Source organism: Odocoileus virginianus, chromosome 4, assembly GCF_023699985.2.
Source record: "Odocoileus virginianus isolate 20LAN1187 ecotype Illinois chromosome 4, Ovbor_1.2, whole genome shotgun sequence".
Classification (NCBI taxonomy): Eukaryota; Metazoa; Chordata; class Mammalia; order Artiodactyla; family Cervidae; genus Odocoileus; species Odocoileus virginianus.
In genome coordinates this window covers 88,899,426-88,913,983 of record NC_069677.1, presented here as the reverse complement: position 1 = coordinate 88,913,983, position 14,558 = coordinate 88,899,426, and the positions used below count along the sequence as shown (strand labels likewise).

The 14,558-nt window shown below is 41.5% G+C and overlaps 1 protein-coding gene across 1 annotated transcript in view; it reads left to right on the top strand.

Moving 5' to 3' along the window:
• LOC110143434 (collagen alpha-6(VI) chain) overlaps positions 1-14,558 on the top strand; it is a 154,765-nt gene that overhangs the window by 76,167 nt on the left and 64,040 nt on the right. Inside the window, exons 12-20 of the mRNA XM_070466993.1 lie at positions 433-525; positions 1,867-1,920; positions 4,206-4,277; positions 4,362-4,388; positions 4,720-4,764; positions 4,855-4,908; positions 5,705-5,767; positions 8,209-8,274; positions 9,465-9,518. Coding sequence (XP_070323094.1) covers positions 433-525; positions 1,867-1,920; positions 4,206-4,277; positions 4,362-4,388; positions 4,720-4,764; positions 4,855-4,908; positions 5,705-5,767; positions 8,209-8,274; positions 9,465-9,518 — 528 coding nt within the window. The remainder of the gene's footprint in view (positions 1-432; positions 526-1,866; positions 1,921-4,205; positions 4,278-4,361; positions 4,389-4,719; positions 4,765-4,854; positions 4,909-5,704; positions 5,768-8,208; positions 8,275-9,464; positions 9,519-14,558) is intronic.

Here is a 14,558-nt window from a genome sequence, read left to right as displayed (position 1 = left end):
TTGAACTCCATGCCAAACAATGTGACAGTGGACAGTTGTCTAAATTCTCCAGCATACAAATATTTCACAAAACAAGAAAAGAAAAAAAAAACGGCATGTATTCTTTTTATTGAACAAACTATTAGGGGCAGCATTATACAGGATAATTAAAAATGCCATGGTCAGTGTTGGGATGGTGTGGGCACAGGAGATCCCATTAACAAACTGGCATGCAGTGAATCGCCTGTGGCTAAACTGATGCCTTTTTGAGAACACAAAAACATCTTTGAGTTGATTCTGAATTCCTCATTTGGCAGAGAATGCAGGTCACAGAAGGAAAGATGAAGGGTAAAGACTGTCTCCCTCATCCTCTCTAGAGCACCTTGAGCTTGCGTGTGAGTGTGATTTGGGCAGTGAAACCATCAAGTGTAATGTATTCCTACCCCCCTCAAGGTCAATGTTGCGGAAAGGACGTGCTGCTGTTTATTCTGCAAGTGCATTGGAGGAGATGGCGCAAGGGGAGACCCTGGACCAGCAGGGAAAACGGTGATTTTAGTTGCAACATTCGCTCACTTTACTTGAATGTAGTATGTTTTTCAGAAACAGGTTTAGGTAGAAATAAGGGCTCCTATGTAGAGCCTTTGAGGTAACCATTTATCACGCTGCTTATATGTCCAATTAGATAGGCTTCTTCTTGGTTTTCTAAATTGGAGTCTTTTAAAAAACCTTTTTATACAAGCATCAAGAGAAAAACTGCTGATGGGACCTCCCTGGCAGTCCAGTGGTTATGAGTCCATGCTTCCACTGAGGGAGCATAGTTTCGACCTACATGCCAGGCAGAACAGCCAAAAAGAAAAAAGAGAGAGAGAGAGAGAAACTGCCTAGATTGTTGATTATCCAGTGTCATGGCAGTGATGACAAGATGCAGAAAAACCAACTGGGATCTCTTGTGTTGAATAATGAAAGCCTCCTAAATACTAAGGAGTCATTTTAATTTCCATTTTTAATGGCTGCAGTCATTTAAATCACATGGGGAATAAGTTGTGTAGTCTGCTGAAAAGCTAGATCAGATCACCCTGTCACAGCAAGAGATGCTAAGATGTTTCATTCAGCTCTACCCAGACCAAAATATTGCCAGAAATATGTAAGTAAAAACAGACCAAGTCTAAAGACAGTAACTAACAACAGATTCATATATTTCCTAACCCAAAGAAGTTAAGGTACCTTATGTGAAAATATGATTTGGGCTTTGAGGGAATGTTCAAATATGCATAAACATACTATGGGTGTGTTTAACAATTTCAGTACTACTTACTTACATGTGTGTTTGATTTGGGGTAATTTATAGATAGTACTGTAACTTCCAAATCACCATGGCTGTCTCTCTAAAGAAAGTTTTGGACTAATTATTTTCTGAATCCTTTGATTTCATGTACAGAGAATGGTAGAATTTTTTTAAACAGGTATCAGGAAAAATGGAAAGAAATATGTGTGGTGTATTTTACATGTAGCATAAATCCTCAAAGAGAATTTTTAATGAAAAAGGATAATTCTAGCCTGTCAGGGGCAAATATAGCTGTGTTCATTGAATGTTTGTCTAGGAAAAAAACTCCAGCTCTATAAACCCCAGCTCTAAACCCCAGAGAGAGCTATGGAAAATATGTTTCTCACACACCCACCCTTGGGTTATCTGGATACTTCTCTCAAAATTCCGTTTGTTTTTATGTGTGTAAATGCAGGCTTAGTTTGTGGAGGGGGAGGACTGTATTTTGCAAACTCATACTACTCTACATAAAGTAAAACTGTGAAGTTGAGGAATTATTGCTTGATTACCTCTGAGTTTTGATCTATGGAGTGCTAATGTACCCTTCCTTTCCTTATTCCCAGGGACTTCCAGGTTTTAAAGGCAGTGAAGGCTACTTGGGAGAGGAGGGCACTGCTGTAAGTCGAGGTTTTTTTCCAGCTCCATCTATTCCTAAGAACGTATCTACGCTATGAGATCATTTGTGTCAATTCAGAAGGAAGCGAGAAAAGTCAAGTTCTAAGGATTCACTCGCAAAGTCTGAGGTTTTTCCAGGTCACCAGTGTTTTATTAACCTATTGTTCCCTCTTGGACTATCCACCAACACTGTATAATCAACTCAATGAAAAACTTCTCTTTTTCACTCGAAGAGTCAAATCACTGCCCTTTCCCCCTTCCATTCTGCATGAGTAAACCCATTCACCACACTGTTTATCTAGGACCTTGCCCTTTCTTGCATCTATTCATCCATTTGTCTTTCCTTCCTTCTTTCTCTCCTTCCTTCCATCCATTAACTAAGTGTATATTAAGCATCTTACAGTTTATCACATTATTTATCAAAGACCTCATCATAAATACACTCAGCATTCATTTAACAAATGCATCTTAAGGCATCTCTCCATGTGCCAGGCACAGTGCTTTAGACCACAGAAATAAAAAAGAAAAAAAAAAAAAGATTGCTCCTATCTCAGGTAAATTCCAGACTAGTGGAAAGACAAATGAGAAGCAGTAGGTCTAGTTGTTATACATGAGGACTCTGCTAGAGGTATATGAGGTGCAGCGATAGGGTGTGGAATTGCAAATACCGAACAGCCTCAGGTGACAGCCTGAGAGGAAGGCTGCAGACAGGGGGTAATGCTTGGGTGGCATCTGAGAAGAGATAGAACTTTCTCCAGGCCAAGAGCCCCGGGGAGAATATTCTACTACAGGGAGAACAGTGTGATCAACAGTGTGTAACTGAGTCGGAGAATTGTGTGTTTGCAGAATGACATATGGTCAACATGTCCAGTATCCAGGACATGGTGAGAGGAGATTACGTTTCAAGACCCAGAGTTCTGGGAGTCTTGAATACTCTGAGAAAGACTTGAAGGTGTCTTTCAGTTGATGGGCATCACTTAATGATGTTTAGTTAGTTCAGCCGTTCAGTCGTGTCTGACTCTTTGTGACCCCATCGACTGCAGCATGCCAGGCCTCCCTGTCCCTCACCAATTCCTGGAGTTTACTTAAACTCATGGCCATTGAGTCGGTGATGCCATCCAACCATCTCATCTTCTGTCATCCCCTTCTCCTCCCGCCCTCAGTCTTTCCCAACATCCGGGTCTTTTCAAATGAATCGGTTCTTCGCATCAGGTGGTGAAAGTATCAGCATCAGTCCTTCCAGTGAATATTCAGGACTGATTTCCTTTAGGATGAACTGGTTGGATCTCCTTGCAGACCAAGGGAGTCTTCTTGAGAGTCTTCTCCAACACCACAGTTCAAAGGCATCAATTCTTTGGCATTCAGCTTTCTTTATAATCCAATTCTCACATCCATACACAACTACTAGAAAAACCATAGCCTTGACTAGATGGACCTTTGTTGGCAAAGTAGCATCTCTGCTTTTTAATATGCTGTCTAGGTTGGTCATAACTTTTCTTCCAAGGAGCAAGTGTCTTTTAATTTCATGGCTGCAGTCACCGTCTGCAGTGATTCTGGAGCCCCAAAAAATAAAGTCTGTCACTGTTTCCACTGTTTCTATGATGTTCAAGCACAGGGTTAAAAACGGCTAGGGCATGGGTTTAGAAAGCATGCTCAGGCAACTTCATGGAGGATGACAAGGTAGGGAGCAGGTGTCAAGCAGCAGATGCAGGACAAAGCTTAGGGCAGTGTGAATAGGTAAGTTAAGGAGGTTGAATGGATGTACCTTGGTGATCACTTGCGGGGAGAATGGCTGAGGATGACATCTTTGTTTCAGCTCACAAGGCTGCACCGGCTGGTGGGATGACCAAGACAAGGATCGCAGGAGTGCATTTGGGTTAAAGATAGAAAGAGAGAAAGGGAAGGAATTTGGTTAAGAAATCTGCTCCTTGCTTAGATCATACCTAGAGCATCCTGCTCCGATGTCTCATCAATTCTTCACTGTCTGTTCCCGGAATGTCTTCTGAAATCTTGAGAATGCATTTTAGCTGCCAGCCGTTGTCTGTCCATTTTATTTATATCCTACCCCACCCTGGAGAGTATCCAGGTGGGATCCCACACAGAGGGTTGTCATCAGAGTACCTCTGATTTACTTCCACTCTCAGTTTTTATAAGCATGAATTCTGGGTTATAAACCCATGAGCAGTTGCTCTTTTTTTTTTTTATCCAACACAAAGGTTGTCAGATTTCCAAGACAGATTCCAGATGACAATGGGAAAAGGTCATCTGAGTATGTGCTCTTCCTTAGGGAGAAAGAGGAGCCAGTGGACCTGTGGGGGAACAAGGTACTAAAGGATGCTTCGGTGCCAACGGCCCGAAGGTAAGGATTGCACAAACACTGTGAAGCCTTCCCCACGTTGATTCCTTTCCCCACACTAACGCCCCCTGTCCTTTCTGTTTTCAGGGAAGCAGGGGACTAAATGGACAGGAGGTATGAAACCAAACATCATTATCTGCCCATCTGTTGTTACCTAGAAATACTTTTCTTTTTGAGGTGATTGACCAGTAGATTGTACAAATGAAGCTTTGTTGACCTTCCTTTTTATTGCTGATCATTTCATTTTGTTTACTAATGCCTTTTATTGCAGGCAATGTTTATTTTTGGTTGACAATTTCTATGACTCAGTAATCTTTAATATGACCCAGGGCCAGCCCAGCAAAGAGCATGTATATAGAACACAAAATTAGACTTTTTATTTAGTGTCTGACTTCTTTCCACATAAATGCAATGCACTGTATTCTGACCACGTCTGTCTTTTCAGGGAGAAGTTGGGGAAAGTGGAATTGATGGGTTAAATGGAGAACAGGTAGAACCTTCTCTTTGTATCATGAAAACCCTCTGAGTTAGTTCTCATTAAGGAAATGAGAATTTGAGTTTATCGTTCTCTGTGTTTTAGGGTGACAAGGGTCTTCCTGGAGCAAAAGGAGAGAAAGGCAATGAAGGAGCCCAGGTATGCATTCAATAAAGGGACAACGTAGAAACTGCACTGAGAATTCAAGGTGTGACTAACAGTAAGACAGCTACACCAGGTGTATCTGTCAGCTAGGATGAAAGTGTTTTAGGATAATCAGAAGACCTCAACTGCACGCAACAAGAAACCTTAACTTCTGATGTGTCTGGGAAGTTCAGCTGATCTAGGCAGTGCGTGGCTGACCTTGGTTCATGTGTCTGTAGGTTGGCTGGGGGCTTTGTTTCACTTGTCTCTTATTCTCCTTCTGAGAGCAGAGAGCTGCCGGGCCACATTGACCAAGACCTTTTATGGCCGTGGCTGAAGCACAAGGGAGCAAATAGAAACACACAAGTTCTCTCGAGGCCCCTTGAGGGCCTAGGCTTGGAACTCTCATGGAGACCCTGGTAGATCTTACAAGTAGATCTTACTCTTTCTGTTGACCAGAACAAGCCATGCCCAGACTCGAGGTTAGAGAGTCAATTATGGTTAACCTCTCTGAATCTCAGTTGCCTCATCAAAAGAAGGATAAAACCAATACCTGGTGCATACAGTAGTTATAAAAATAAATGGACAAGACAATGACTCTGTCTGGAACATAGAGTTCACCACTGTGGCAAATATTTGTGATCACTTTAAAATTATTCACATGGTGTCTGAAACTACTGGTTGTTCCTCTTTTCTACAAAATAACTTTAGTAGGAAAACATTTAATAATTCAAATCAGGGAGAAGATAAGCTCCTTGTTTTTATTAATGTCACTTAAAATTCTTGTCCTTCTTCTTTGTGTTGACTTTAGGGAATCCCAGGAGAGAGAGGAATTTCTGGGGACCGTGGAGCAAAGGGCTTGCATGGAGACCCAGTAAGTGCTTGGACCGAGGGGCTGCAAACTAATGTCACATCAGGGCTCATTTCCACATCAGCGCTTCTGGTGGGAAGGGGGAGCACTACTTTAAAGTACTACCGTAGCAGTTCTGAGTTGAAATCGTCATGGGCATGTCTGTTTAGAGTTTTAAAAGCAAGTCCCTTGTGCCTGATACTCGTCATGTACAAGATAAGTATGGACAGTGAGACAGTCTTGCCACTGTTTGCATATGTAATTTTTGAGAAAACATTTCAGAACTTCCTTGTGCTTCAGAGCTCTGAAGGAATTCCACCCCATTCCATTATCTTCCTCAGGGTACCTCAAAATATGGACAGGAAGAAAGAAATGGAGCCATCTCTTTTTTCTCTTCTCCAAGAGTCTTTCTCCATTGAGAATATTAGCTTCATTTCCTTGAGTCCAAGTCAGCTAAAAGTACATTGGGCAAAACGTAGAACCCAGAAATACCTGCTTTAATGGGGATGCAACCCAGTTGAGTAGGCATAACCTACACCAAAACAAACAGGACGCATGCCAACCTAGGGGATATGCCAAGTCCATTGGACATCAGTACTCTGGGACTTTGATCACCCACACATCAGCCTTCAAAACCTTAATGAATTAGGATTTTGTAGGTTTTTTTAAACATTCATTAAAACTTTAGAAATTGAGATATAATTGTGTATACAATGTGATATCTATGTAACACTGCATACGTTTAAGATGTACAACAGGTTAGTTTGATGTATTTATATCCTAGGATGACCACCTTAGTGTTAGCTAAGTCCTTTAACACGTACATAATTATCACGTTTTTTGTGTGGTAAAAACATTTAAAACCTAGTCTTTTAGCAACTTTGAAGTGTATAATATAATATCACAGTCTATAATCACCATGCTATTCATTAGATCTCTTGAATTTCCTGTTAAGCTGTAACATGCTTCAGAAAAGTACAGACATTATAAATGCACAGCTTGATCACTATAAATAACCTGTGTACTCACCACTCAGGTAAAGAAACAGAACATCAGACAAGAGTAGAACAACCCCCAAACCACCTCATGTGTATCAGTCACTACCAGCCCTCCCTTAGGTAATCACACTGTCTCAGGGCCATGAGTTAGTTTTACCCATTATTGAACCTTTCAGAGGAATTACACAAGATACACTCTTCATTCCCAGCTTCTTTTACTCAAGTATATTCTTGTGAGATGAATCAGGGTGGTGAATATCAGTAGTTCATTCAATCTCACTCCGTTGAGTTAGGTTCAGTTCAGTCACTCAGTCGTGTCTGACTCTGCCCCAGGGACTGCAGTCCACCACACTTCCCTGTCCATCACCAACACCCGGGGCTTGCTCAAACTCATGTCCATCAAGTCGGTGATGCCATCCAGCCATCCCATCCTCTGTCGTCCCCTTCTCCTCCTGCCCCCAATCCCTCCCAGCATCAGGGTCTTTTCCAATGAGTCAACTCTTCGCATGAGGTGGCCAAAGTATTGGAGTTTCAGCTTCAGCGTCAGTCCTTCCAATGAACACCCAGGACTGATCTCTTTTAGGATAGACTGGCTGGATCTCCTTGCAGTCCAAGGGACTCTCAAGAGTCTTCTCCAACACCACAGATCAAAAGCATCAATTTTTTGGCGCTCAGCTTTCTTTATAGTCCAACTCTCACATCCATACATGACCACTGGAAAAACCATAGCCTTGACTAGACGGACCTTTGTTGACAAAGTAATGTCTCTGCTTTTTAATATGCTATCTAGGTTGGTCATAACTTTCCTTCCAAGGAGTAAGTGGATTTTAATTTCATGACTGCAATCACCATCTGCAGTGATTTTGGAGCCCAAAAACATAAAGTCTGACACTGCTTCCACTGTTTCCCCATCTATTTCCCATGAAGTGGTATATATATAGATATATATAACTGAATCACTCTGTTGTACCCCTGAAACTATCACACTGTTGGAAACCAACTGGACTTCAATAAAAATAAAACAAACAAATGAAAAAAAACTTTGCCTTCCCCAAGGGCAGGGGATGGGGGGTAAAATCTACCAACCCTCAAATATAAACTTGCCGAGGCCCCAAGAAAGAAGGTCAGAAGCTAAGAGAAAGAGGGTAGTAGCAAGAAGGAAACACCTCCAGACCCAGGATAGGAGTTTCCCTAAACACAACTCATGTCTCCCTGCCTCCTCCCCGTGTGTTCCATCACAAGCTCTCGCTTGGGCCCACACACTCACCTTAGGTCTCCATGCTGTCCTGCTAATGCAGAGATTGGGAGGAAAAGAAGACACTTATAAACCATTTATAATTTAGTGTACTTCTGCTTTCAAATGGGTTAACCTTCTCTTGTCACTTTTTTGGGGGGTGACCAGGTATGTTACAACCATATCATAGTTTTAGGAGAAATGTTCAAAGCCTATTATTTTCTATTTTTTAGGGAGTTCCTGGATTTGACAATAGCATAGAGGGACCCAAGGGCTTGAAAGGAGAACTTGGAAGACAGGTAAACTGTGGGGTTTTGGAAGTAACTTAATAAATACGTGACAGTGGTGGGCTCAGGGTTTTAGTGATAGAATATGAAATGTGTATAAAGAATTTAGAATCAGAGTGAATATACCTGATACAGAAAATCTATTTTTAGAAGCAGAAAGATTTTTTTATTCCTTCTTATTTGCTACGAACTGGAACTTAAGACACATTCTCTCTTCTGAATCTAATGCAAAGATCTAACCTCTGATTTAAAATGTAGGGCTAGCTGATAGAAAGCACTAGCAAAAGAACTGCGGGCCTTCCCAGGATCCAGAGGACACATATCCTAAAAAGATATCAATTATACATGGTACCTGATTTAAAAAAAAAAGAAGCAGAGAGAGAATAAGATCTGGTAGATATCTACAGGCCACACTCTCAAGGCAAGTCTCTTGAGATTAGTCTTATGGGATAGCATACATCTAAATCTGATCATGTAAGCTTGTTTTTCAGAATTTTAGGAAAGCAGTTGTCTGGAAAATGTGTGTGACTGGATTCATGGTGAGGAAGTTCTTTGGGAAAAGGCCTGGCCTCCGTTTCAGGCTCTGTTCCTTAGCAACTCTGTGGCCTCAGCTACTTTCTACAAGCCTCTGTTTTCTCATCTTCAAAATTGGACAAGTAGCCTACTTTGGAAAGGGATGTGGGAATTCAGTAACAGAGCCTTCCACATCATAAACCTCCAGAGAATGTTACCTGCCCTTTTTTATTAAGTGGCCAATGTATGTCTTGTTATAGACTCTATGCCTCCTTTTCCTACCTTGGGAGGATGTGTATTGGGAGATTTTATTCAGATTAGGGTGCTAATTAGGCTGTTACACAGGCTAGCCAGACAGAACAGGAAGTCCCAAGGGAGAAATCCATAGAAGTCATAGCCATCCCATCACACGGATGATTCTGCGGCAACATGGGGACAGTTCGGTTGAAATACTCTTAACTGACAGCCCAGCCACAAGTTAGACGGTGGTGATGAGCAGATGAGGCCACATCACACGGGCAGCGAGGTGCGGTTTGTGACCGCTGGGTCAAGGCCTCATCCCTCAGGGATGGTAAGTCTGACCTGTGAGTCCCCATCCACCCTCCCGGGAGCCCAAGAAGCCAGTTTTGAGGAGCGTGCATGTCAGTGCTGCATCATTATTGTCAAACCGCTGTCTGTTCCTTTGACAGGGAAGAAGAGGCTGGCCAGGCCCCCCTGGAACTCCCGGCTCCAGAAGGAAGACAGTAAGGACCCACACAGACAAAGTGGCCCGCTCTGGGGGAGCCTGAACTGGGGTGATGAAACGGCTGATGGCGGGGCGGTTCCCCGGGACTTGCTACCCTGGGGAAACTGACTCAGGGCGGAGCTGGCAAAGGATGCAGGAAGGGCCCGAAGCTGAGGCCAGACGGTGCCGGCTGCAGGGGAAATGACCAAATCGGAGAAAGTGCCGGGCAAGGAGGATGCAAGGGTAGCCGACTAGGGGAAGAGTAGTCACAGTCTGGCCTGCTCACCAGGCCAGCCAAGGTTTTAAGTCCAAGACTCCATTCCTCTGCCAAATTCTACGACTGCTTAGAAAAGTCAGTCCTGATGCGAGTCCTCTCTTCTTTCCATTTTCTCTGACTCGCAAAGAAGAGGAATGTGTTCCAAGATATAAAAATATTTCTTAGATGAGCGACAATATATGGTTCTCTGAACTTCTCCGCAGAAAACAGAATGCATAATAGATGCAACATATTGAACTAGTTTTTATTTGTGCTAAATTTTTAAGTGTTATAAATATATACTTTATTGAGATACAATTGATAGATAACATTATATTAGTTTCAGATGTACAACATAATGATTCCATGTATGTGTGTATTACAAGATGATCACCATTTAGCTAGTAAGTCTAGTTGACATCCATCGCCACACATAGTTAGGATTCTTTTTTTCTTGTGATGAAAACTTTTTAAGATCTACTCTGCTGTGTAGATGCTATGCTGTGTCCAATTCTTTTATGGTCCCATGAACTGTAGCCCACCAGACTTCTCTGTCCATGAGATTTCCTAGGCAAGAATACTGAAGGAAAAAAAAAAAAACCAATACTGAAGAGGGTTACCGTTTCCTTCTCCAGGGGGTCTTCCTAACCCAGGGGTTAAACCCGTCTCCCGCACTGACAGGCGGATTCTTTACCGCTGAGCCACCAAGGAAGCCCTTCTGCTCTCTTAGCAACTTTTAAACATACAATATAGTGTTATTGAGTTTTCCCAGTGGCTCAGCAATAAAGAATCTGCCTGCCAATGCAGGAGACGCAGGTTCAATCCCTGGGTCAGGAAGATCCCCTGGAGAAGGAAGTGGCAACCCGCTCCAGTATTCTTGCCTGGAGAATCCCATGGACAGAGGAGCCTGGTGGGCTTCAGTCCTTGGGGTCTCAAAAGAGTCAGACACAGTGGAGCAACTATGCAACAACGTACTCTGATTGATTATAGTTACCATGTGAAGTGAAGTGAAAGTCGCTCCGTCGTGTCCAACTCTTTGCAACCCCATGAACTATACAGCCCATGGAATTCTCCAGGCCAGAATACTGGAGTGGGTAGCTTTTCCCTTCTCCAGGGGATCTTCCCAACCCAGAGATTGAACCCAGGTCTCCCACATTACAGGCAGATTCTTTACCAGCTGAGCGACCAGGGAAGCCCAAGAATACTGGAGTGGGTAGCCTATCCCTTCTCCAGGGGATCTTCCCGACCCAGGAATCGAACTGGGTCTCCTGCATTGCAGACAGATTCTTTACCAGCTGACCTATCATGCTATACATTAAATCCCATGACTTCTTTATTTTCTAACTGGAAGTTTATGCCTTTTGATTCCCTCCACCCATTTCACACCACCCCCCATCCTCATCTCTGTTCTCTGTATCTATGAGTTTAGTTGGTTGGTTTGTTTTGTTAAGATTCCACATATAAGTGAGATAATAGGGTATTTGTCTTTTTCTGATTTATTTCACTTCACGTAATGCCTTCAGGACTTCCCTGTAGCTCAGATGGTAAAGAATCTTCCTGCCATGCAGGGGACCTGAGTTTGATCCCTGGGTCAGGAAGATCCCCTGGAGAAGGCAATGGCTACCCTCTCCAGTGTTCTTGCCTGGAGAATCCCATGGACAGAGGAGCCTGGTGGGCTACAGTCCATGGGGTTGCAAAGAGTCAGACACAACTGAGCAACTAACACTAGTGCCTTCAAGGCCCATCCGTGCTGTCCCAAGTGGCAAGATTTCCTTCTTTTTAATAACTGAATAATATTCCACTGTGTGTATATGTGTATATACACACTCATGGTGGGTATATCTTTTTGAGTTCGTGTTTTTTTTTCCTCTGGATAAATACACAGAAGTGGAATTTCTGGATGATATGGCATTTCTATATTTAAGTTTTTTGAGGACACTCCATACTCCTAAAGAGATTATATGTAATATATGTCTATAAAAACATATCTGAGAGCAAAACTAGGTCACTTGCTTATGAAACCTTTGGGGGGTCTTTGTTGTTATTTTTTTCAGTAAGTATTTTTAAAAAGAGTTTCTGTGTTTGACTTCTTGGAAAAGTATTGACATTATAAAATAAACTCTTTATCCATTAAGAAAATATAACTTTAATAAAATATACTTAAGTGCCTGCATTGGGTTCTAAACTAGAACCCATTGTCTCTTCTCATTGTGCAACATTTTCTTTCCATCCTTTATTTCATTATCCAGACTTCTCCAACTTCCTTCATCCCTCAACACCCACTACATGTAGTGATAGATGCTAACTAGATTTATTGGCTGAACGATGGTCTTCTTGCAATGTATACATATATGGAATCATTATGTTGTACATCTGAAACTAATATAATTTTAACATTTTAAATTTGAGGACAAATAAAAACTAGTTTAACACATTATATTATTATGCATTGTATTTTCTGAGCAGAAGCTCATAAAACCGGCTATTATACTACAACAGGAAAATATTTTTATATGTTGGCACATACTTTTCTTCTTTGTAAGACAGAGAAAAATAAGAACAGGGATTATGTTTAAAACCTGCAGAATTTAATTGTTGGGAAAGCCCTTAAAATGCATCTGAAGATTTTAAAAAGTACATTGGCTGTTTATTTGACTTTCTAAAAGGGTGTAGCCAGTTTACATACCGCAGGAAAGTATTTTGAACTTAAAGAATATCGTCCAAAAAATCCTGGCATGGGAGATGTATTTTTCTTATTTTATAGAGGCTATAATCCCTCTGGAGGATAAGGCAATATCAGCACGTATTAGCTAAACCACACAACTCCTGAGAAATATGGTCCCTTCTTGAGTTATAGATTCAGCAGTGCCATTCAGGAATAAAATTAGAATTCCACCTAAAGATAGTAAAGTCAAGGGATTTTTTTATACTACTCCACTTCTATGCAACTCACCAAAACAATAAAAGAAATTTAAAACGAATTAACAAAAATGACCACAACTTTCAAGCCACACATGATGACAGATGTTGGCCAACTATTTTACTTTTTAGAGGTTTTACTTTATTTTGTTAAAATACAGTTAGTTGTATTAATTTCTGCTGTACAGCAAAGTGATTCAGTTATATGTATATGTGTGTATATATATATATTCCTTTTCATATTCCTTTCCATTATGTTTTATTACAGGATATTGAATATAGTTCCCTGTGCTATAAAATAGGATCTTATTCTCTACCCATTCTATATATAATAGTTTGCACCTGTTAATCCCAAACTTCCAGTCCATCATTCCCTCATATGCCTTCCCCCTTGGCAATCATGAGTCTATTCTCTATGCCTATGAGTCTATTTCTGTTTCACAGATATCTTCATTTGTCTCCAATTTTAGATCCCACACATAAATGATGTCATATGGTATTTGTCTTTCTTTTTCTGACTTACCTCACTTAGTATGATAATCTCTAGTCCATCCATGTTGCTACAAATGGCATTATTTCATTCTTTTTTATGGCTAATATTCCACTGTATGTATGTACCATGTCTTTCTCTGTGCATCTGTCAATAGGCATTCAGGTCACTTCCATGTCTTGGCTATTATCAATAGTGCTACAGTGAACATTGGGGTACATATGCTTTTGAATTTATAGTTTTGTCTAAATATATGCCCAGGAATGGGATTGCTGGATCATCTGGCAACTGGATTTGTAGTTTTTTGAGGAACCTCTGCATTGTTCTCCATAGTAGCTGCATCAGTTTATATTGCCACTAACAGTGTAGAAGGGTTTCCTATTTTCCACGGCCTTTCTCCACAGTCTGCCTCCACAGCACTTGTTATTTGTAGATTTTTTAATGATGGCCATTCTGACTGGTGTGAAGTGGTGGTTGTTCAGTCGCTCAGTCATGTCTGACTCTGCAGCCCCATGGACTGCAGCACACCAGGCTTCCCTGTCCTTCACTATCTCTCAGAGCTTACTCAAACTCATGTCCATTGAGTCAGTGATGCCATCCAACCATCTCATCCTCTGTCGTCCCCTTCTCCTCCTGCCTTCAGTCTTCCCAGCATCAGGGTCTTTTCCAATGAGTCGGCTCTTCCCATCAAGTGGCCAAAGCTCCAGCATCAGTCCTTCTAATGAATATTCAGGATTGATTTCCTTCAGGGTTGACTGGTTGGATCTCCTTGCAGTCCAAGGAGTCTGAAGAGTCTTTTACAACACCATAGTTCAGAAGCATCAATTCTTTGGCATTCAGCCTTCTTTATGGTCCAACTCTCACATCCATACATGACTACTGGAAAAACCATAGCTTTGACTACATGGACCTTTGTCAACAAAGTAATGTCTCTGCTTTTTAATACACTGTCTAGGGTGGTCATAACTTTTCTTCCAAGGAGCAATCATCTTTTAACTTCATGGCTGCAGTCACCATCTGCAGTGATTTTGGAGCCCCCCAAATAAAGTCTGTCATTGTTTCCATAGTTTGCTCCACTATTTGCCATGAAGTGATGGGACTGGATGTCATGATCTTAGCTTTTTGAATGTTGAGTTTTAAGCCAGCTTGTGCACTCTCCTCTTTCACCTTCATTAAGATGCTCTTTAGTTCCTCTTCACTTTCTGTCATAAGGGTGGTATAATCTGTGTGTCTTAGGTTTTTGATATTTCTCCCAGCATTCTTGATTCCAGCTTGTGCTTAATCCAGCCCAGTATTTCCCATGATGTTCTCTGCATAGAAGTTAAATAAGCAGGGTGACAATATACAGCCTTGACGTATTCTTTCCCCAATTTTAAACCAGTCCATTGTTCCAT